Source organism: Arvicola amphibius, chromosome 12 (assembly GCF_903992535.2).
Source record: "Arvicola amphibius chromosome 12, mArvAmp1.2, whole genome shotgun sequence".
Lineage (NCBI taxonomy): Eukaryota > Metazoa > Chordata > Mammalia > Rodentia > Cricetidae > Arvicola > Arvicola amphibius.
This window is the reverse complement of record NC_052058.2, coordinates 66,814,860-66,838,821: the sequence shown is the minus strand read 5'-3', so window position 1 is coordinate 66,838,821 and position 23,962 is coordinate 66,814,860. Positions and strand designations below refer to the sequence as shown.

Genomic DNA, 23,962 nt, shown 5'->3' with positions numbered 1-23,962 from the left:
TATAGACCCAGACCCACCAGGCCAGGGATGGCACCACCCACAATGGGCTGACTCTTCCCCGTGAATCACTAATGAAGAAAATCCCCTACAGGCTTGTCTACAGCCTGATCTTGTGGAGGCTTTGTTTTGAGGCTCCCTCCACTTAGGTGACTTTAGCTATGACGTGTTAACATAAAACCAGCCAGTACAGGTGGGAATCTGGGAATTCATAGGTGCTGGGGAAATGAAGAAACCTCAAAAGCAATCATAAACCCACTTCCTCCCCCAGCCAAATCGTCTGCCTACTGTCAGGTGTCAAAAGACCCATTCAGAGCAGCTGTGTGCAGCTAGTTTGGCTTATATTGTTGGGAACTGTTCAAATACAGCCTGGAGAGGGATGCCTCTCTAGGTCTTCCAGACTTAAACCTCACTAGGAACTCAGCTGGAAGGATAAAGAATATGACATGAGACTGTGGTACGGGTCAAAGGAGGCAAAGGTGTGAAGCTTCTGGAGGTTTCTGGGGGTTAAGTGAGAGAAAGGCGAGGCCCCAGAAAACTGAGGGGAAGCAAGCAGGATGACATACAGGGGTGGGGGCAGAGTCCCAGCCACTGGGTTACATCTCTTTTCTCTAGCTTCTTTTCTACTCCCCTTCTTGAAGAAAATATAAAGAACAAAAGAACAGACACTGGCATCCATTGATGTCCAACATCACTTGGGGTGATCTTTTTTCTCTATTCTGAGCACATGCTAAAACTTCCCCTGGTGACATTTTCCCTTATGCCTCATTTTCTTTGCATTGCTCATTTTTTTTTTTATCTTCTATTTATCTCCTCCAAGAAACTCTATCTTGAAAGCAGGTGCTTCATTTAACTCTCTGTAGACTGGGCTTAGCAGAGATTCTGGTACAGAGCAGGAGCTTAACCAATGTTCAGTGAAGGAGGAAATACAAGCAGGCTTTCCCTCCCTCTGCTCAGTTCAGGACCTTTTGCGCCCCCATCTCTGCTAGGCAACTCCTTTCCTCTTGCCAGCAGACGTCAAGCCCAATAGCAAAGGTTCTGGTCCATCTCCAAGAGAAGACCCTGAACTGCAGATAACAGCCCACAGTTTCAACTCATGTGCCTCCCAGGCGAGGCAAACGACGTGACTTGGAGAGATCAAAGGGAGCTACGTGTCACCAGGGCAGTAAAGAGCAGCCCCCTTCATGGCAGTCAGTCAGTGACGGCATGCAAGTGTGTCGGCACAGAATTCTCATTCTGCCTAGGAATTCAGTGGCTCTCATTATGCTCTGGGCTTGGCATGAAGCATAATTTGGAGAATGTCCACCATGGAGTCTAGACTGTATTCTAAGACTCGAAACAAATGGAGCCAATGAAGCAGAAAGGCTTGGGAGACCGAGGGCAGAGGCTTTGCCTGTCCCACACAGGCCTGTCCCTGGTGGCCTACACTGTATTTGGAAATAGTGGGTATGTAATGATTGCTATTTAATTAATAAGTGACTAATCAATACATGGATAGCATAGGGACACCAGAGCCTGCAATATCATATATATATATATATATATATATATATATATATATATAAAAGTCCCATATTCTCTCTCCACAGTATTCCCATCTGAACTTTTGTACTGTGTGCTGTGGGCATACATTATCTATCAAAAAAGAAAAAGAAAGAGAGCCAGCATGCACAGACATTCTCTTTAATTTTACAAAAGGAGAGAGAAGGTGGGGGGAGGGAGGGTCCTGCTTTGCTGGGAGGATAATGAGTTTTCTCTGAGTAATAGGGTTATTTTCATTTTTTTCTTCACTCCTTTATCCATTGTCTGACTGTTATAATGAGCATGAATTACCTTATAATCATAAAATCAATACTAGCTATATGTATTCCAGGGGAGAAAAATCCAACCCATACCAAAGTCCACATCAACCTGAGTATAAAGGCGAGGATCGGGGAAGGCTAGGCAAGAGCCTTGGAAGATCAAATGTGGGAGAATAAAGGCCCAGACCAAGCCAAAGAAGGAAATGACCAGAAAAGAGCTTCCAGCCTGCAAAGAAGCCGCCCCTCCACTGCACTGTCTGCTCGCTAGGGGCCTCACTTGATAAACTTTCCTGGCACCCTTCCCAAACACCCCTTCGCTCCTCACTCCCTCCAAGCCCCTAATGAGGACTGGTGTCGCCACAGCTCTCTTTCCCTTCCCTGTCTAGCAGCTTCAAGACAATCATTAGGGAAATGATAAAAATAGGTTCGCTTATTGATTTATCCCTTTTACCCAATGCTCCTTCCTTCAACCAGTTGACTGGTTTCCTTAGCAACACAGCTAATTTGAGCAGCATGGCTCGGCCTGCACACCTGCCATTTGTTTAGCTCCTTCTTTAGCAGAGAAAGCTGGGGCAAGCGAGAGGGTGGACACAGGGCTGCTGTGGTTCTGGCTCTGTTGGCCCACAGAGCCCTAGGGACCCGGTGTGAGCTTGCGCCTTGCACAGCCCTGCAAGCAGTGCTACCCTGATCTAAGCCAACATCTCAGCGTCACACCTTCAGACATGGGCCTGGGAAAGACCTAGGATGCAGGTGGCAAATGAAGGGGATCTTGGGGAAATATGCCCTCCTATGACGGTCAGGTATTCTGAGGGGTCTCCGCTCTCAGATGTCCCCTCCCAGAGCCTCTGCTACCATGTATAAGGCGAATGAATATGACCTGAGGGACACCAGGGACAGTCAGGTTGACACAACACTGTGTTCTCTTCGAGTTCCAGGCCTAATGGAGAAAATAGTCTGTGGGGACAAGACTGTGGCCACTCTGGCACTCGTCAGAACTCTGGAGATGCTCGACAAATGCTCACTGCCTCCCAGGAGACAGGTCTTGACCTCCATTAGCCATCTCTACCGCTAGCCTCAGACCCAGGACAACTGCCTGCAAGAAGGTCTGAATCCTATTTTCCCTCCAGTCTCCTTGTTTAGAAATGTGTGGTGTGAAGAAATGTGAAAGTCTTAGACAATGGTTTCCATGACTTTCCTTGCATATGCCCATTCCTCCTCAGCTGGACATAAATGTAATAATATGTAATCATCGACTCAAGGGCAGGAGCTGGTAAAGAGCCTGTCCATTCTGTGATTCTGTCAGAAGCTCCATGCCAAAGAGACACTGTAAACACATAATAAATTGTAAACGACAGCTCTTCAAGATATTTATGTGACTGAAAAAAAAAAATCAGAATCTTGTCTTGGACCTAGAGAGCAATGGAAGAAATGAAAGTTGGCAGTGAGGAACAAGAATCAAGGCTCTCGCTGCAAAAGCTGACCCAACACAGCACTCACAGGAGGGAAGGCCACCACCTTCCACCTCCATAGAAGAAACTAGAAAGACAAAAAGGACCAGCACCTGAAATGGCACAGGAACACAAAGACCCTAATGGCATAGGAACACTAAGCCCTAAACAAATCCCAGTCACTTTTACAATCCTACTAAATCTATTCTTAAGTGTCCTCTGTGGCTCAAAGCTTTAGGGGAAGCATCTGTTTGTGGTCACAACCTCCAGAAGGGAGCTGGCTGGCTGCAGCTATGATCTGACACCAAAGACATCTACCCCAGTAAAAAATTTAAAAGAGAATTATGGTAATGGGCCTCCGGGAAGAAAGCAAAGACATTTGGCCTAGGACCTCCTGGGAATATGGAGAGCTCTTCCAAATAGCAGTCCCCAGAGGAGGATTTATGAAGCTGATGGCTCTGATGCAATCTCTCCCAGTGATTAGAAGGGACATTAATCACACCCAAGGCTAGAGCTAAGAACAGGAGGGGTTCAACGACCACAGAAGTCCGGCTCCAACTCCTACAGACCCTGTTGGAGACACAGTGAGATCATTCAAGTGAGCTCACATCCACTTTGCCTGAGGCCGCAGAGAAAGACCCATCTGTCCTGTAGGAATGAATAATAGTGAAGAGGCAAGGCCTGTGCCTAAACCACAGACACAGCCGTCACTGTGGCCATCGCGTAAACAGAGTGTGTTTTCACCTGTTCCGATCATCCTCACCCTTCCCCAGACAAAAGTCCCTGTAGGACTCTCGACTGTCTAGCCTGTCTGCACTTGCCATGAAGGCAAGCTTTCAGCCCTTCCGTCTGAAAGAGGAATTCACACCTGTTGAAGCAGGCTTGGGGTCAGCTGCCTTCATGGGGTGGGAGGGTGGTGGGGCATCTCACCGCTTTCATTCCCAGTCATGGTGCAAGTGAAAGACGGGGGAAGTGGGAGACTTAGACAAGGCTGTCTAAGGTTTCGCAGGGAGATGCCCCTGCCTGTGAGATGAGAGGGCCTGGGGTAAGAGGTCAACTCTAGTGTGAAAGCTTAAGACTGGAGGCTCCATTTGGACTTCTGAGCATTCATTCCTCTGCCGAGCATGGCAAGATGGAACAGCCCAAAGGGAGGGTGGAAAAGGGACCGAAACTGCTCCTTAGACCGAGCCTTTTGCATGGCTAATCGACGAATCAGAACTTCAGTGATTGTGGGGAGGTTGAAATGTTGCAAGCCTACAGCCTAAGTATAATTTATCCTGAGTTGTTTCCAGACCGTGTGACTAACAGAGAAACCTCTAAAATGGATCAACTAAGCAAGGCACTAACATCCACCAACCCCAAACTACAGATGTCACTAGACAGTAAGAGATAGAAAGGTGCACCAGCGTATGGACCACTGAAAGGAAGACCACATCCTTCCTACTTTGGAGAGACAAAAGGATGGATAATAAGCGGAAGTCATTTCTAGAATAAGCCATGTGCTCGGCTCCATTTCCACAGTCTTCCTCAAGCCTTGCTTTCGGGTTATGTTTCTGTCCTGAGCAGATCAATTCAGGTTGCCCCACATGGTCCCTCATGGGATAGGAGAGCTAACACTCTGTGCTTCTCTACATGAATTACCAGTGCATAGCTCTGACAAAAAGTATGAAACTCCACAGAATAGTCCCCTTCCTCTCCCACCATGGCAGGAAAACCGAATTGTAAGCAAACAGAAACGTGACAAGGAAGCTCCTTGGTGTTCTACATTGTCCTGTTTCATGATCTCATTGCTTTCCTCGGCATGGTTTTCCTTATCTTCCAATCTTCTCTTTTAAAAAATCAAATTGGTAAAAATCCAACCCCTTTTCTTTAAAAAAAACAACACAAAACAAAATACATCATGTGACTTTCAGCCTTAACATCGGTTTTTTAGGTTTGGTTTCCATGGTGGTGGGATGCAACCTGCCATCACCATGACAACTGCTTCTTTTCCAATTCACCATCTGACAGGCAACCCTGAACACTCATGCACCTCTCTTTCAACCCACCCTTCTCCTGTCAAGAGATGGCAATGCCATTATAACTGCTCCTAAAGACCTCAAACCTAATGAATGAGCAACAAGCAACACCGAGAAGAACCCTCAGAGGGCTTTCTGCCCATGGGAACAGTCTAGTGCTACTTCAGAGGTCAATGGACTGTTGTTCAAGATGAATGATCCTTAACATTACTCTCTCATTGTTAGCTGTTAAGCCATGTCTTATCCTTCATGGCTTCCAAATCAAAGGACTCTGTCTGACTCTCAAGACCCTGACCCCTACATAAATCCAGTGAATGGAGGTCACATCCTCCCTACTTTGGAGAGACAAAGGGATGGATAATAAGCGGAAGTCAGTTTCAGACCCATTTGCAATCCGTGACTGCTACAGAGTAGGAAGGTGCATTTCTGAAAACTAAGACAGCTCTGCCCTCCCCACTCCTGCTGCTCATGCCCATTTCAGTGCCAGTCACCTGCAGGAGTCTTAACAAATTCACTTGTTACCTGTCTGACGGGATCTTGGATTTAAAACAGCTGTCATTCCCCACACAGTTGCAGTGCTCAAGAGACAAATAGCTGAATGATAAGGCGTACACTAAAAGCCTCTGATAGAAAACAAAACAGCAGTGGGGAAATTATCTGTTTCGGAAACCAGAACTAGTGTTTTGATGAGACTCTGACAAATTCGGGTCCATCAAGAGTTCTAGCAGCAGGTTGTGCTTGAGGGGGAAAAAAAAGACCATGAGCTACAGTGAACAGCCACACCCAAAACCATAACCTACTTGATAGCATCACTCATTACAGGGCAGGCATCAAACGGTGCTGAGGACCTATGAAGAAAACACAGAACTTTCTGTTTAAAAGAAAGATCATACATGGTTACTAGGAGAATTTTGTTTTCCTTTGGAAGCTCTGCAACTGTATCCATGTTAAAAACACTACTCAATCTGGAAAGCAGATGAGAAAGGACTGAAAGACTAATGTGAGCTTGCAAAGGGAAGGCTTGAGAGGCAACTCAGCTGCTTTCAAGCATCCAAAGGCCACCTTGGAATAGAGGGATCATGATTTTTAAGTTATTTCAGAGAGTAAGACACCCTTTCTTCCAAAAGCAGATCTGAAGGAATAGAGAGACCTGTTACTGTCCATAAAAAAATGGGTCGTTTTGCACTGTGGGACAATGATCTTGTACCCTGTAAAGATTTGTCACTTGTATTGTTTCAACAAAATGCACATTGGACAGTAGACAGGCAGGAAGTATAGGTGGGGTGAAGAGAACAGGAGAATTCTGAGAAGAGGAAAGGTCAGTCTGCATTACCCAGACACAGAGGAAGCAAGATGAGAACTCCTCACTGATAAAGGTACCAAGCCACATGGCTAACACAGACAAGAATTATGGGTTAATGTAAGTTATAAGAGTTAATAAGAAGCCTAAGCTAATAGGCCAACCAGTTTATAATTACTGCAGACCTCTGTGTGTTTCTTTGGAACTGAATGGCTGTGGACCAGGCAGGACAGAAACCTTTGTCAACAATTTTGTTAAGAGATAAATGAAATGTCATGCTAATAAATAGCATCAGAGAGAAAGTCCCCATCTATGGCATTTGCAAATGCTAGACTGTAAATATTCTCCCTGCAATTTTGACCTACCAATTATATTAGAGATTATAAAACAGGTTGCACATAGAAGACACTCAAGAGCATGGAGAAGCCAGCCCCCAGCATAAGACTTACTAAAAGATTCATGTTTCTGAGAATTTCTAAAAATGTTCATAATTCCTCCATTTGATGGGCATTGTGCTAAGGCAATCATCATATGCACAGAAGTTATTTAACTAAAAGGAATCAAGGTTAAGAAGTCTTTAGTCAGAGACTCAAGGATCTGCTGGGTGAGCATAGCTCTGTGCGTCAGCTTCAGATTTCTGGACCTGGGAAATCTGGAGACGCTGGAGGTTTGCCTGGAGAAGCCATAAATGAATGCTTTTGCCAACACAATGCCCCTTAGAATTGATTGCTTTATTATTTTAGGCTGAATTCCAGAGTGACCAGGGGGCTCCAGCTCTTTCACAATAGCCTACAAGGGAAGTGAGAGGAATCCACCCATGATCAAAATACATCCAAAGATGCAGGAACAGCTGAACCTGGTACACACTGAAACCTGCATTCCCTTGAGGCTGAGGCAGGAGGATCTTGAATTTCAGGTCAGTTTGAACTACAGAGCATAGGTGTAACTCACAAAACAGGGTGGGAGAGAGGAAGGGAGGGAGAATAAGTGGAGGAGGGGAGCAGCTAAGTGGATTAAGAGACCCATCTCTCAGTCCAGAAGATAAGTGGATCTCTGCCTCAACCGAACTTAGAATTACTCTAAAGCTTTTAAAGTTAAACATACAGTATCCCACCTCCAGAAATTCTAACATGTCTTGGCCACTGTTGAAGCATCAGCACTTCTAGATGTTCCCAGACTGATGCTAATGTGTAGTTAAGGGGAATACCCCTGGTTTCAATGCTAGAAGTCATGACAGCCAGTAACATCTTCAAACCATATTCATTGACAATTACAGAAATCAAGATCTCAAAGGCAAAAGAGAACCAGCTGAAAGTAACTACAGAGTTCTAACCATTCCAGTGCATTCATCTATGGACACAAATACAAAGACTAGAATAGTAAGACTGTTCTAGAACCTTCCTGAATTGTCAGCTTCAAGCCCTGAAAAGTCTTGAGGGCCTTCATCAGAGCAATCAAACACAAATACCCTAATGTTCCAGCTTGAATGGACTATCCACTTTGGAAATCAGTATGGCGGTTTCTCAGGAAACTGGGAGTCAACCTACCTCAGGACCCAGCAATTCCACTCTTGGGAATATACCCAAGAGATGCCCAATCATACTACAAAAGCATTTGTTCAACTATGTTTATAGCAGCACTATTTGTAATAGCCAGAAACAACCTAGGTGCCCCTCAATAGAAGAATGGATAAAGGTGTGGCATATATACACTTTAGAGTTTACTCAGTGGTAAAAAACAATGATATCTTGAATTTTGCATGCAAATGGATGGAAATAGAAAACACTTTACTGAATGAGATAACCCAGACCCCAAAAGATGAATAAAAGGATTCTAACCATAAATAAAGGACATTGAGCCTATAATTCGTGATCCTAGAGAAGCTAAATAAGAAGGTGAACCCAAAGAAAAATATATAGTTATCCTCCTGGATATTGGAAGTAGACAAGATTGCCAGGCAAAAGTTGGGAGCACAGGGGTGGGGCTGGGGTGGGGGTAAGGGAAGATGGGGAGAGAGAAGGGAGAAGGGGAAGATTGGGGATAGCTTGGGGGAATGGGATGGTTGGGATGGAGGAAGGGTAGATATGGGAGCAGGGAAGTAGATATCTTAATTAAGGGAGCCATTTTAGGGTTGGCAAGAGACTTGACTCTAGAGGGGTTCCCAGGTGTCCAAGGAGATGTCCCCAGCTTGTTCCTTGGGCAGCAGAGGAGAGGGTGCTTGAACTAGCCTTATCCCATAGCCACACTGATGAATATCTTGCATATCACCATAGAACCTTCATCCAGCAACGGGTGGAGATAGAGACAGAGCCCCACATTGGAGCACTGGACTGAGCTCCCAAGGTCCAAATGAACAGCAGAAGGAGGGAGAACATGAGCAAGGAAGTCAGGACCATGAGGGGCGTGTCCACCCATGGAGACGGTGGGGCTGATTTAATGGGAGCTCACCAAGGCCAGCTGGACTGGGACTGATGGAGCATGTGATCAAACCAGACTCTCTAAATGTGGCTGACAATGAGGGCTGACTGAGAAGCCAAGGACAATGGCACTGGGTTTTGATTCTACTGCATGTACTGGCTTTGTAGGAGCCTAGTCTGTTTGGATGCTCACCTTCCTAGACCTGGATGGAGTGGGGAGGACCTTGGACTTCCCACAGGGCAGGGAACCCTGACTGCTCTTAGGACTGGAGAGGGAAGTGGAGGGGGCAGTGGGAGGGAAATGGGAGAAGGGGAGGAGGTGGAAATTTTTAATAAATAAATAAATACACTGTAGAGTGACCATTATACAATAAGCATTCCTTAAAGGTTACTTTCCTCTGTCTTTTCCTGAGAGTGTATGGCCTAGAAGAGTCTCTAGAGAATGCGGATAAAAATTCTATGATAGACATAAAGGAAGATAAAAGAAAAAGAGAAATGGCCTACCTTATTGAGAATATGGTTCTCAACAAAGCTCATACCAAACAGAGGTAGGCAAAGCTTCTAGGCAACTCTAATATCCTAAAACCTGTTCCTTTGCCTTGTTACCTCGAGTGTATCCACTGATATTGGTGATGAAAATGAGCCACAACCTGTACATTCCAGGGTGTCATTTTCTACCCTGTGTCACCAGAGAGAAAGAGAGATTGTCCAGAGACGTGACAGCCTTATTCACAGAACTTCAAGAGGGGCATGATCTCAAAAGTAAATCCTCGCACACATAACTCTCTATAAGGGAGTGTCATTTTGCCAACATATCCAGATCTCTGAATTTACATAGGCCCATATTCCCCAAACCTGCCCCCTCCCTATGTTGCCACATCCACCCATTCACTCCACCTCCAGAGAAGCCCACGCCCTTCAACTGCTCCTCTATCAACAGACCAGGAGAACACATGCATCTCTGAGCATCCATATGGCTCAGTTATTTCACAAACACTAATTTCCATGCAGATACAATCCAAAGTTAGCAGAATGGAGAGACAGTTTCTTTAACTTTTTTTCTGCCTACTCTCTAACTGCTTCACAGACCTCGGTCTGGTTTCCAGGAGCCAAGTGATCCATCCTAACCACCCATGCTCATGCGCACCAGCATCTGGTAGGATACCCTGCAGGATTACAGGGTAGATGTCTACACAGAACACACAGGGCACACTTCCAAAGGCTCAGAGTGTCCCACCCCACACAGCTCTCCAGTCTTTTCGGAATCTTTGTCTCCAGTTCACAGAACCTCATCTCAATTCTCTCTGCCGATAGAACACAGAGACCCTGCAGATCCAAGAAACCCAACTGACAAGACAGAGTTCACTGAAAAGCTGGCAACCCCTGAGAAGGTGCTGGGCAACAAGGCTAGGACTGTCTCTCCCAGGAATACTCCCATATGCCTCCAACTAAGCCATGTGAACTATCTAACTACCAATTTATATAAATGAAAACAAAATCCAACGCTTAAGGCTGTTAATGGCTTTGAACACCTGATCAACTTACATCAGTTTTCTAGAAAAATTCAATTCCATTATTTCTCCTCAAGATTTTTTTCCTAAATTATAAATCTGAATGAGTCCCAAAGGAAAAGGATGGTAGAAACCCAGCATTTGAAAAATACACAAAAGACCAGTTTTAATATAAATGCCTTAAACTTTATTTTTTTAAAGTAAACTCAATAGTTGTAAGACAGCAAGAAGAAAAGTTTCATGTAAAACTATCTAGGTGCAACAGCTAAAAAACACTAAGAAGGTCTCCAGTTCCCACTCAGTGTGTCATATTAAGCAAGTGAATTAACCTCTCCATGTCTTAATCCTTGAATGTTGAATACAGACAGCAGAACTGTGCATCGCTGTGATGTGGTCACAAGGAATGACTTCAGTGGTGCTTTCTATGCCAAGCACTCAGCACAGTACTCTGGCACATCATAAATGCTTTAAAAATGATAGATTGTTATGAACTATATCATCATTAACATGTGTTCTAATCCTGACATGTTTGCAGGGGACCTTAATCCACAGTAGCTAATGCTAGCCTTAAAAGAGTCCTACAAGGTTAACCTGGCGGGGGAAATGAGCTTCATCTCATAGCTCAGGTGTGAGATCCTGAGGCTCGGGTCACTGGTCACTGAGGAGGCCTACACTAAGGTCACATGAACGATATCTGCAAAGCTCCAGTTAGAAATTTGCCGAAAGTAAGAGAAAGCAATACTGTTAGAAAGGGAAAACCTGGTTGTAGATATCTAATGCTAAATCATCCATAATTAACTAGATGCTAATAAGAGTCATTCACAGCTGATTTTGTGCCAGTCACTATGCTATAGACTTTATATGCACTGCCTCACTTAAACATGACAAAAATCCAACGTGATGCACCTTATAGGTAAAATCACTATTTCCACTTCATGTTTGTGAGCTCTGAGAGAGAGCAAAGCAAAGTAGGTGTACACAGCACATAGCTAGGAGGCAGCAAAGACGGCATTGAGATTTGAGTCCAGAAGCCAAGCTCTTAACAATGATGCACTCTCATGCTTTGAACAAGAGACTGGTAGACCCCAAACTCTAAGGAAATACATCATCAGCTGGATTCATTTAGACTAGACGGTGGCAAATATCCTGAGGTCATTTACTATGTAGTTAAAAAAATAAGTTAAATATCCGAGACTCTGAAAACCATACCTAAAGTGGATTTTGGAAAAATTAAGATGCTGCACCTTAGCTTAAAAAAGACGTGAAATAGTCGTGAGAGTGTGTACTTAATGGAGGAGAGTCATCTGTCTATGTGTTACTTTCATTGGTTAATAAAGAAACTGCCTTGGCCCTTTAATAGGACAGAAAATTAGATAGGTGGAGTAGACAGAACAGAATTCTTGGAGAGAGAAGGCAGATGCTTCACACAGTCGCCATAGGCAGTCGCCATGCCTCTCCTCTCCAAGATGGATGCAGGTTAAGATCTCTCCTGGTAAGTAACCACCTCGTGGTGCTACACAGATTACTAAATATGGGTTAAAGCAAGATGTGAGAATTAACCAATAATAGGCTGAAACTAATGGGCCAGGCAGTGTTTAAATGAATACAGTTTCCATGTAATTATTTCGGGTGTAAAGCTAGCCGGGTGGCGGGACGGAGCCCCACCGCTCCATCTACATGTACTGATGGTGACAGTGATATCTTCCATAGTATTTCTGCAGACAGAATAGAGATATATCAGTTGGCTCAAGAGCAGAGCAAAAAAATTGAGAAAAGCTTAGTGGTCAATGAGCACTTACTATCGCAGTGAAGATGAGCAGAAGGGCGTCCCCAGTTCTAACCATATTTTATTAATTATTCGACTCAACTCTTAGAGCACTTGCTTATCAAATCTACAGATGACACAGAGCCGGTGGAGGTCTCATTCATTAAACAACCCTGTCCAGAGACCACGAGTGTGTGACTGAAAGTACCAGTAATGAAACGCTGGCATCCCATCAGCTGGGTTCAGTTCACCAGAGATGGCCTTGGAAAAGTAATGTAACCTTCTTCAGCCTCAGTTTCCCAGTGCTGAAGATGTGCATAGGAACACTTGTCTTGTGGCTGTTGATTTGTTTAAATGTAGAAAGGCTGGGATTTGGTGACCACAGGTGACTATTAACTTTCTTCTCCACTTGAAAAAGACCCCTGCAGGGAGGATGGCAATGCCAGAAACAAACAAGAAGATCAAAGTACCCAAAACAAACCCAGCATCCCAAGTCTCAACCTAAAAATCAAAATGAAGATAGAGTAGGGGGAACAATTCTGTCATCTGTGACAGATGTGAAAAGAATTTAAGTTTTCAGTTGACTAAAATCAAGTCAGAAATCTAACACCCTAACACTGTTTCTCAAAAGAAAAGTTCAAAAGTATATTAACTGAAACAAATATGTTTATATTGTTCTATTTTGGGTAATTAAAGAATAATAATAGAAAATGACTCCTCCCTTACAAGTATTTTCAACCAGTACAAAAGTTATATGGGAAGTGTTAGGACAATGTAATGAACAAGGACCCAATGGGAACCTGGAGGAAGGGCTTGGTCTTATTCTTCAAAAGAGCAATCAAGGAAGGTGTCAAAGATGGAAAGACCTCTGAGGACAATCCTACAGCCAGACAAAGGGAGGAGCAAGTGTAAGGACCTGGCAGCCTGGTAAAAAGATAGCTGCCTTTGCTGTCAGAGGGCTGCCTAGAACACAGTGCATACGGAGGTTGTGGAAGCTGCAGTGGGTCCTGAGACACCCTGCACATGAAGCCAAGGAAACTCAATCCCGAAGTTAATAAATGTCAGGCCCCAGAGGAAATAGCTTCTTGGCTTATTTGCCCCTGCCACAAGCCTCATGTAGATATTTAAATCTAAATTAACTAAAACCAGATAAAATTTAAGAGCACATAGAGTGCCCCTGTTGGATAATACAAATCAAAATATAACTGCCATCACATTAAGTTCTGGTCTGCAGTGGTACACAGTGCCACAGGGACATTGAGTAAATAAGTGGATTGGATCAGCATTTCCTTATACAACAGAAATGAAAGGGATAAACAGAACACATGGAAGCTCTAGAGGGGCGTTTTGAGTTCTCATTCTTAAGGGTTTTAAGTAGCAGAGAGCATTTTGTCATTAATTCAAAATGGTTGTCTTTCTGGAGATGGAGAAGGGCTCCAGATTCTGTCATCTGGATAGAATGTTTAAACGCTCTCATGGAAGTCAGACTGTCTGACTTGGGCAAACACTTCCCTGGAGCCCTTCGACACAGGCTCTTATCACATGAGATTTGAGTTTTGTGGTATGTAGTTAGGGAACATTCTTCCTAGAGCCCAGTATCCCACCACCCAAGCATGAGAGTCTTTTCTAACACAATAGTTATTTTAAAATTGACTCATGGAACTCTGATCCTGAGTGCAAAAATTGTATGTATATTCTTTCAAGAGAAAGAGAGCCACATAACAACAGGGTACCAGAGAGATCTAATAGTCCCAATACATCAGACAGTCCCCTGGGGGCCATCTGACAGTCACTCAGGTCATTTTCAACTCTAAAGTTCCACAAAATTTGGAGTGACCCTTAAGAAAATACAAAGGCTAACATTCTACAATAACATCTTTAGAGTCCAGCATCCCTTGACCTTGGTCAAAAAGATGGCAGATGAGCTTGGGAAAGAACAAGGGAAAGGGACTCAGGGCACAACAGGCAGATGCTCAGAGTCCTGCTGTAGAAGACATGATGGGACAGACCCAGCTCTATTGGAAAGAAGCACACAATAAGGTGTACCATCAGCTACCAACTGGGGAGATTGCCCAGCAAACCAAAAGCCCATCCTTTGTAAAATACTGAGACCCACCCACCATCTGATGGCATGGATGATAACGCATGATGATTACGCCAGGTTGTAGCTCCAATTCTGTGTGAAAGGACGGAAAGGGCTGATGGCTAGAGCAATACAACAAATTCTCTGTCACCCGGCAGAGCCAGAAAAGAAAACTTGAGATAATTTAACAACTGATGAATTAAAAGGAAAAAAATGAATGGATTGCAACAGATAACTACCTCATGTGTGGATGTGGACTATAATTTGTGAAAGCTCAGAATACGGTTCGTACTCCATTCAGACTGTTTGACCATAATTCAATAAACACTTGATTGGCAATATTCAGAAAGCACTCCAGCATTCTATATGCCTAGAGGCCATCGTCAGGAACCTTAGTTGTCATTACATTGTAGATCTCTGGGTGCCAATTAATTTTCTTATAAAAAAATTGAAATAATAAATACTGCATTTTCTTCAACAGTGGGGAAGCCTGCGGTGGGTGATATAGAATTCGGGGCAGTTCTGCAGAAAAGTGTGCAGTAATTCTTGTCCTTGGGAACTTGCCAGTTTCCATGTAATGACCCCTGACTTTCACTCAGCAGCTAGTACTTCACACTACCACCAGAGCTCACAGGTCCTAGAGATCCGAGTCACAGTCATAGTAGAGACAACATAACCACTTTGTTGATGCTTGTTAAATCAATAGCAACATATTTACTTATACATCATTCAGAAAAAGAATTTGTACCACTTGCCAGGTGCCAGCATCATACTAGGTGCTGGAATTAAAATGGATATGCCCATTCCCAGAAGAGCCTGTTCTCACTTGTAAGGCCAAAAAGAATAAAATAAGCTAACTCAAAGTTAGTTAATAATGCCCTAAAATTGAGAGTCTATACTCCCATTCCCAAGAGCTCATCATCACTTTGATAGAATGATCTGGAAGTCTCATTGTCTGAGCCCAAAGAATAAGTTTTCTGTTAACAGCAGAGATCCAAATTAGTGTATCAGAGACAAGTTTAGGTTGGGGAACCTCCCTAGTAATTCTTTTTTTTTTTCTTCCCTTTTTCTTTCTTTTAGTTTTTGAAGACACGATTTCTCTGTGTAGCCCTGGCTGGCCTGGAACTTGCTCTGTAGACCAGGCTGGCCTCGAACTCAGAGATCCACCTACTTCTGCCTCCTGAGTACTGGGATTAAAGGCGTGCCCACTCAGCCAATTAACAATTCTTATGACAAGGCACTGGCTGTATGGTAGCTTCCAAGGCCCACAGTGGCAAAACCCTTGGCAATTTGTGATAAATGAGAACTCTCAGGTCCCATTTCAGACTTAACTAAGTCAGGGACTCAAGAGCTGGACCTACTGAGCTGCATTCCCCTAAGCCACCCAGGTAATTCTGAGACAATGTAGAGCCTGGAAATCGATGTCTTCATGAAACAGGCAGAGTGCATACATCTAACTCCAACACAAAGGACCCAAATGAGGAATTAGCCCTGCTGCTATTGGAAATCCACTACAGAAAGAGATGACAGACAACAGGATCGCAGCAAACTGGTTCCCACCAGCACACAGCTGGAAATGGCCAGGATGTCAGGACCTGTGGAAAATTCTTTTCATGCTTTTTCACTCGGACCAGCCCCATGAGACAATGGTGTGGAAGTTGAGGGAAGTGGCACAGTTTAAAAACTTTCAACTCACAGAGAAGCTAAGGACTGAGAGGGATTGTGGAGGATGCATGTTCTTCCTCCCCACAGTTTCTAGAGTTTTCTTTCTGGTCCCGGAGGCCACTCACACCACCATGCATCTCAACAATGATACACCACAGTCTCATCACCAGAGAGATCTACTCATGATGCTACCCAGAGCACGTATTTCCCCATTCACCAGTTGCCTACTGTGCAGCTACCTCTCGAGTTATTGTGCCCCCCCCCCCCAGAAGGGCAGAAGGACAAGCCTCAAACACACTTTCCAGATTCTTCAGAGATACCATGCAGATATGATAAAAAAAACAGCAGGACCAATGCCCCTGAGAAAGTGAAGCCTTCAGATTACACAGCTGCGACAGTGATTGAGCTCAACTCTCATGGACCAAACGACCCACCTGGTGCAGGCACAACACGGGGCCTCTCTCTAAAGCCCTGCTGGCACCTAACCGAGTGCTATATTCCCAAGCCTGGGGTTCGGGGGTGGGGTGACGGAACAACACTGAAAGTTGTCACTGCTCTATTAGGGGGATGTCTCAGATAAATGACTTTCAAGCCACGTGTTGCTGTTTTCTCCAATGTAGCTTGTCTTTCCCTCTTAAGGACATATATTCTAGTTATTCTTTGCTTTCCAGAGATAGGGATATGGGATCATCAGAGTTTATGAGCATGAACTGGCCAGAGATGCCAATTAAAGAAACATTTAGAATACTCCTTGAGTAAAGACACATCACAGACTTTTCCTTGAAACAGGCTGCACGAACAAGAGAACACTAGATCAGAGGAGCCTACTAACTTGGTGCTGTACTTTCTGTCCTTAAGACTGATGCTAGAGATATCACTGGGAAGCCCACACAAGTCCTCTCTGTGTAGGCTTAAAATATGATAAGGGAAATGATGTATAGCTCTCATATCTCTGGACCTTTTTTAAAGGGGATTGATTTAAAAGCCACGTGATATGGTGGTGGCAGAGAAGGTGGCAGCAGCAGTAGGACCTTCCACAACACCCCAATTCCAATCTGAATTCTCACTGGACTTGAAAATGTCTATAGAAGCCTGCCTCTTCAACCAGGGGTTCAACCTTTATCATTATGAAAATGGCAAATTAACATGAGGAGTCTGACAACTACTTGGGGACATAAATACCTTCTTCTTGACTGTGATCCTTATGCCAAAGGTAATCAAATGCAACAGGCTGGAGACAGTCATTATAAAAATGGCAAGAAATAGCACGTTGAAAGGTTTTAACTGCTGCCTTTCTCTGTATCTCAGGCTCACCATAGTCAACAGAGGACTTAAAAGAAAAAGCTGATTTCTGATATTGGCCCTTTGCAAAAGACCATCGTCAATCTAACAGAGGCAAATAACCTCCCATTTTTGAAAATTCTAGGGGAAAAAACCCACACAGACAATGAATTATTCACAATGGCTGAACCTAAAAATGAGAGAGGGAGATATACAGAAAGATAAAATGATGGGGATCAGGCTGGGCCAAAAAAGAAAGGGAAGACCTGCCCTCTGTCTCCCTTAATAAAAAAGAGTATCGGTTATATTGCATTTCGGTCCACTCTGCTATGTCTTTGTGGTCAGCAGTAAGCAGATCAGCACTCTGTCCTCTGCAGGACTGGACTGCAGGTGGGTGGTGATGTCCTGTGAGTACAGCTTCCCTGGTGGCTCTGAGCAGGGGACTAGGAAGGCCAACAACCTGCTTATTCAACAGGTAGAGTCAATGGGTTTGCAAGAGCTTAACAGCTTAGCAAATCTTGATCCAGTTTTATTTTAAGCAAGAGTACAAAGTCTAGAAGAAACCAGATGTTCCTATAAAGAGAGAAGAAAGAAGTGGCGAGGTGTAACCCACATCTTGTACAGTAATGGCTGGGAAATGATAAGCAGTATTCAATGGAGCCACTAAATCCAGCCCAGATCTTTTAGGAGGAAGAAAGGCCTATGCTCATTATTTTCTCTTCATCTTTTAACTCATACTGTGTGTTACTCCTATTGAAAGGAAGGCAACTGCAGGAAAGTGGGGTGGGGGAAGAATAATAGCATGAAAACCAATAGACAAAACTATTACGGCCAAGATGTTTTTGCCTTCATCCTCAAAGAATTTTATTCCTGTCAAAGTCTTTCATTCTAGCTTACTTTCCAGGCTGTATCCCAATTACAAATGGTCCTTACTATCGTTTTTGGCCAGGCTTCCAGAAGACCCACAACCCCCACTATTCTTTGTTGTCAACTTGACTCTATCTGGAATGGATTACAGTCCAGAAATGGAGGGCACACTTGTGATCTTGAGGCAGAAAGACAACACGCCTTCCATCCAGATCTTGAGGCTGGAAGGCAGGGTTTTGATCAGGATCTTGAGGTGAGTACACTTTTGATCTGAACCACACCTCCTTCTGGAAGCCTCGATAAGGACAATGAAAAAAGGAAAGTTGCTCTGTTCTTTGCCTGCCTGCTCTCGCCTTGTCAACAAATCCATTCCTTCATCGGCCCTGGAGCTTACTTCTTTGAGATTCTAACATATCCGGAAGGCCAGTTGAGACACCCAGCCTTGTAGAACTGAGCAGCTACTAGATTCTTAGATGTTCCATTTGCAGCAATACCTCATATAAAGACAAAACAAATAGGCAATCAAGAGATTGTTCTCAGAACCCCAGAAAGCAAAGATCTTTATCCTTCATCTCCTGGGTGAGCTACACCCATGGGATCTATGCACAAGTCAATGGAAAACATGAGGGCTCTATACCATCTGACCACAGGGTTTAATTACAGACTTCATCCTTGTTCTGCCCCACTCTCTCCCCAGCCAAGACTCATGACCCACTGGAGTTACATCAAACCTGAGCTTCTTATCACTCCTGCAGTTAACTGTCTTGCAAGGCATGTTTATTTAGAAAAGAAGAATATATGCCAAAATGAGAAATCTTACTCTTTCTGTAATCCTCAAGAAAATCCTCCAAATACATTTACAATCCATCGAACAATGCACAGGGAGAAATCTGTGATATACACACATAGCCTCAGACCCATATCCAGAGTCCTCCTAGGAGACACTGAGATTTTCCACATGAAATCATGTATGCACAGCCACCGCTTCATCAGCTCAAAGGTTGCAAACGTATTTGATCTTCCTACTTGGAACTATGTTCACTTCCACATTAAACACGTGCTTCCCTGCTGAGATGGCCAAATAGGTGAAGCAGGGAAGATCTCCTACTGATCACCTATGGTGTAGAGTCTCCAAGTTAGACACGCCATTACTTCCCTTTACCTCTGACCTGGAAAAGTGGGAATGAGAGTGGGCTGTCTCCCAAACTCTATGAGAGTCCCAAGTGTCTTCCCGCAGGGTAACTGTCCCTAAGCCAAGACCAGTCAGAATGGCAGTGTGCAGCACAGAGACCAGTGGGTATCAGAATAGCCAATGCCTGGGAAGAAAGAGCACTCTTGTTAGATCTACTAGATGAGCAAGCAAGAAAGAACAGAATTCCATAAAATGTGATACCACATTTTAAATCAGATTAGCATTTTCAAAAAGGCTATGGTATCATCTGCAGAAGAGAGTGTCATGAGAAAATAAAATTATCTCCCTATGCAGATGTAGCTTCTAAGAAAAAGGAAATGCATTCGGAGTGGGCTGCTGCCTTTCCACCATCTCCCATGCCAAATCTGGGTTATTGTAGACATGTAGACATTTTTCTTCAAATTAGAACTAGGCAGCTCCCATTAAGGGCAATATAAAGCCCTCCTAAGTTGGGGGGGGGGGGTCCTACGAGCACAAATTAAATCATGTCTTTTACTTAGCTCATCCTTTCAGACCAACAAAACTAATATGTCTGACACGTGAGAAAAGCACCTTAACATCCTAGTTCCTCAGTGACTTTCTGTCACCAAAAAAAAAAAAAAAAAAGAAAGGAAAAAGGAAAAAAAACCCACAAAGTGTAGTGCACAGCATGTGACTGTATATCAGTACAAACCAAACAGGTCTTAACAGCATTTCTGAACAATTTTCCTGTAGTAAAAAATATGGCCCTTACAAAGAACAAAGTCCTTCTTAAATCGGCCGCCACCACAACCAAGAACACAGTCAATTGCCGACACACACTAATCACCTGGGGATCTGATGGAGCAGCTGTGAAGTGGGACCCGGGAGTCTGGATTTTGAACAGGCTCTCAAGTGATTCAAATGAGGCTCCTCGATCTCAACGAGATGCAAGAATCTAAATGACTTCACCTTGAACTAAGAGTCCCACATTGCAGGTGTTCAGAAATTCTCAAAGGATTCCATTAATAAAAAATGGATGCTTATTAAGTAATTAGGCAATGTTCCAGGCGCTAGACACATTTAACTCCTTCAGTTCTCCCAGTGACTTTTTATTATCACCCTGGCTTTACAGGTAAGGAAACGGAGAGGCAGAGGAATTAAGTAACTTCTCAAGGTCATGTAGCTTCTGGAGGAGCTGGGATTTGAACCCAGACAGCCCAATCAGAGAGCTGTAACTGCTCCTCACACTGCTTCTCAACAAGATGAAGCAGATATTTGAGGAAACTGCATGTTGAGAACTGGAGGGGAGGGGAGACTAGCCGAGATGCAGCTTGGCAGAAAATGCAGAGCCCACAGAGGCACAATGTTTCCACGTGGTCATCACCGGAGGAAATACATTAGTCAGTTACACTGTACAACCAGAAGGGGAAAAAAATCCAACCAGTATCCCCCAACATCTTAGCAGATGTTCTCTGAACAGGTTACAACAACTTATAGGCTGTAGAACCACTGCAAAATGTCTAAGTATGGGGATAGCAAAGATGTCTGGGACAGGACGTATGGCCAAGGCACTGAGCATGACAGTGGAATTCCTTCCCTCTGGAGTCTGTCTTTTGACTCTCATTAGTTCAACAAGAAAGGGGAGGCATAAAGCTCAGTGACACCTTGCTCTTACAGCGGCTGGTGGCAAACCTGTCTTTGCAGCAGAAGAAAAACGTGGCAAAGAAGCAAAGGCATGGTGTAGGGAACGTGATTCATATCCCAGCCTGGGAGCCTGAACCCAGCCGGAAGTACCCAATGGGCAGCACCCGGTGATTAGGGAGCCCTGGAGTTTAGGTGGTGCTGTCCGAGGTGCCGAGGATGGCTGCAGCCACTCTTTGCCATGCGAGGGTCAGAGAAGCTGCTTCATCTACTGCAAGCAAACGGGGCGGGGGGGGGGGGGGCGCTGAGGGAGGGTGAGATGTCCTAAGAGGGTCACAGCAAAGCGGCACCCGGTGGGTGGGAAATCTGAAAGAACTGTGGAAGGCGGGCAAGGGAGGGGACTTTTCACTGGGAGAGCAGAGGGGTACTGCTCAGAGGAGTTATTTGCAGTATTTGCAGCCGCAGCATGCAACACAATGCGATCTGTCCGCTTTGTGCAGCTCACTGCCAGGCATGACTGCAGGGACCAGGCCCCTCCCCCGCCCCAAGCCCCCATCTAGATAGTTCAACCCAAGCACTCTATGGCCCAGATCATTCTGTGGGGGTGGAAGGGGGAGGTGAGAACTGGAGAACTAGGAGGAGAAAGGGAGAAACCCAGCCAGGGGGTGACTGTGGGAGGATGTGAACAGCAGGAAGCATCACTGCTTAGCTTAGCGATGCTTCTTCATTTCTAATGAGGTGCTGCCTAGAAGCACCATGCGCCAGCCAATCCCGAAGCTGCTGAAGCAGGAAACTGGGAAGAAAAAAAAAAAAGAAGGCCAAAAACTGTGGTCCTGGGGGGGGGGGGGGGGGGATTGTCAGAGATCCATCCAGGCCCTGGAGGAAGAAAGCAAGCTGCCTTGCAGGCTAATACTTGAGACCCCCTCACAGCTTCCTTCAGCTGTTTTACTGCTGCACACCTGAAAGGAGGGTTGGGGAGGAGGGAGCATGGGGGAAAGAGGAGGAGCCTCTTTTGCAGGTGCATTCTTCCCAAGAATTGTACCTCCACATGCACCAAAGTCCCTGTCCCCAAGCCAACCCCCACATTCAACCACTAATCACTGGCTTGCCTCCTAGAATCCCCTGAAACACCCACCACCATCAACTCCTAATGGCCTTGTCAGGCATGCAAATTCGTAGTGCAGAGTAGGCAGTAAGGTGCCTAATCAGCAGCCTGCATTTAGTGCACTTGGTGAAGCCTGCAAAGTAGCCCCTTCCATGGCCTGTCCCGCAGAATCCACCACCACTGGAGATGACCCACCCACCTGCTCTTCGTGAAAAGCGGTACCCTTGGCTTTAAGGGTCATTTGCACACCCCTGACCCTCAGCTGATGAATTCAGGCCCAGTAGATCTGCCTGGTTCAGGGTACTGGCAGAGCAACCAGGTGTGTCAAACAGTAGGAAGCAAGAGTAGCAACCCAGAGTCAAGGAAAGGTGAGCACACCTCCTTGCCTGAGAAGAGAAGGCCAACTTTGAGCTATGATGGCTGTGATGACAGAATCACCTCACCTGACAACCACTCACTTTCAGTTGAACTTAAACTTAAGTCTCCAGAGTTAGCTGAGTCCCCAGTCCAAGACCTGTTTTGTAAGTATGCATTTGTCTACTCGTATGTATGGGTTCTACTCAGGCTCTTTGAAGCTTCTGGGCTGATAAATGCCCTCCCAGAGCCTCAACTTCTCTGTTGGGCAGATAGTGCCAGTGTTTTCCCAGCTGGTAGGAATGGTGGCTGAGGGACTGACCCTCAGAAGTGGAGGAAAAGAGGGAAATGCTTAGGAAAGAAAATCCTGAGATTAGAGGTAAGTCAATCCACATGGAGTGCAGCTTCTGAAATGATAGGGGCTTTGGGGGTGGCCGAGAAACAGACAAAGCCAAACCCAGAAAGGGGCAGACACCTCAACACCAAGCACCTAGGTACGCTAGAGATTTCCACACGGAGAATAAGCCAAAAACCAAAAGTCTTACCTTGAAAAACACTAGTGCCCAAACAGGTCTCCAGGGTACCAGGCTTGCCCCTTGGATGCAACGAGGTAGGGTGCACTTTAGCAAAGGGGCAAATTTGGGCACCAGGAAGGGGTGGGGAATAAATTCCATGCTAGGTGTTCCCCCCTCACCCGATGGAATGCAAAGGGGGAGAGGGAAGCCATGGTGGGCAAGAAAGGATATGGCCAATCGATGAGCTTCTTGGCGTATTTCCTGACAATGTTATCTTCTCCGAAGATGAACAGGGATCTGTTGACCGTGAAACAGTTCTGCCGGACAGGAATGGGGTTGTACAAAGCCATAGTCCGCGCCCTCTGCGCTTTCGACTGCTTGTAGGCGGCTGCCGGCCCCGAGGCCGGTACAGGGGTTCCTTGTCGGTTCCTGCTCTGGTCCGAGTCTCCATCGCCTGAGCCCGGCCTGCCAACGACCACCGCCTCCCCGAAGCGAGCCATCCTGAAGTTTAAACAGACAGAAGACACACAAAGGTGATCGCCGAACACCCGCACACAAGAGGCAGAAAAGACACAGCCAGACTCAGAGCCTTATCCACACAGGCACAGGGACCACCGCCTCTGGGGACCCCTGCAAGCTCTTCAGCCCTGCTCTGAACTGTTGAATCTAAAGGCAACCTCTGCGAAGCTCCATTCCACAAGAAAAAAAAGAAGGGGGTAGGGCTTGGGGTGCTCAGCTTCTTGAGGCAATATTTTCCCCAAAATGCCAGCGTGGGGTGGTGCTCAGGGACCGGAGAGGGGTGGAGTAGGCTGCTCCTCAAACATAGCTCCTCTTCTGGCACACGGACCACCTGGTTCAGAGAAAGGCAGGCACCGGCCCTGCTAGGTAACAGTTTGCTGATTTATTGGCTGGGGTGAGGGGTAGAGAGGAAGAAGGAAATGAAAACAAAAGAACTTTGAAAGAAAAACGAAAAGAAAAAAGCCGAGGGCCAGCTACGTTGACATGCTTTAGAACGCCAGCCCCTGCGAGTCCATCTAAGA

The 23,962-nt window shown here is 45.2% G+C and overlaps 1 protein-coding gene across 3 annotated transcripts in view; it reads right to left on the bottom strand.

Annotated features, from left to right (window-relative positions):
• The window catches only part of Cacna1e (calcium voltage-gated channel subunit alpha1 E), a 306,022-nt gene extending 282,600 nt beyond the window's left edge, over positions 1–23,422 (bottom strand). For all 3 annotated transcript variants that reach the window (XM_038349010.1, XM_038349011.1, XM_038349012.1), the window contains exon 1: positions 23,154–23,422. In XM_038349010.1, the coding sequence (XP_038204938.1) occupies positions 23,154–23,422 (269 nt within the window). The remainder of the gene's footprint in view (positions 1–23,153) is intronic.
• Between the last annotated feature and the right edge of the window lie 540 nt (positions 23,423–23,962).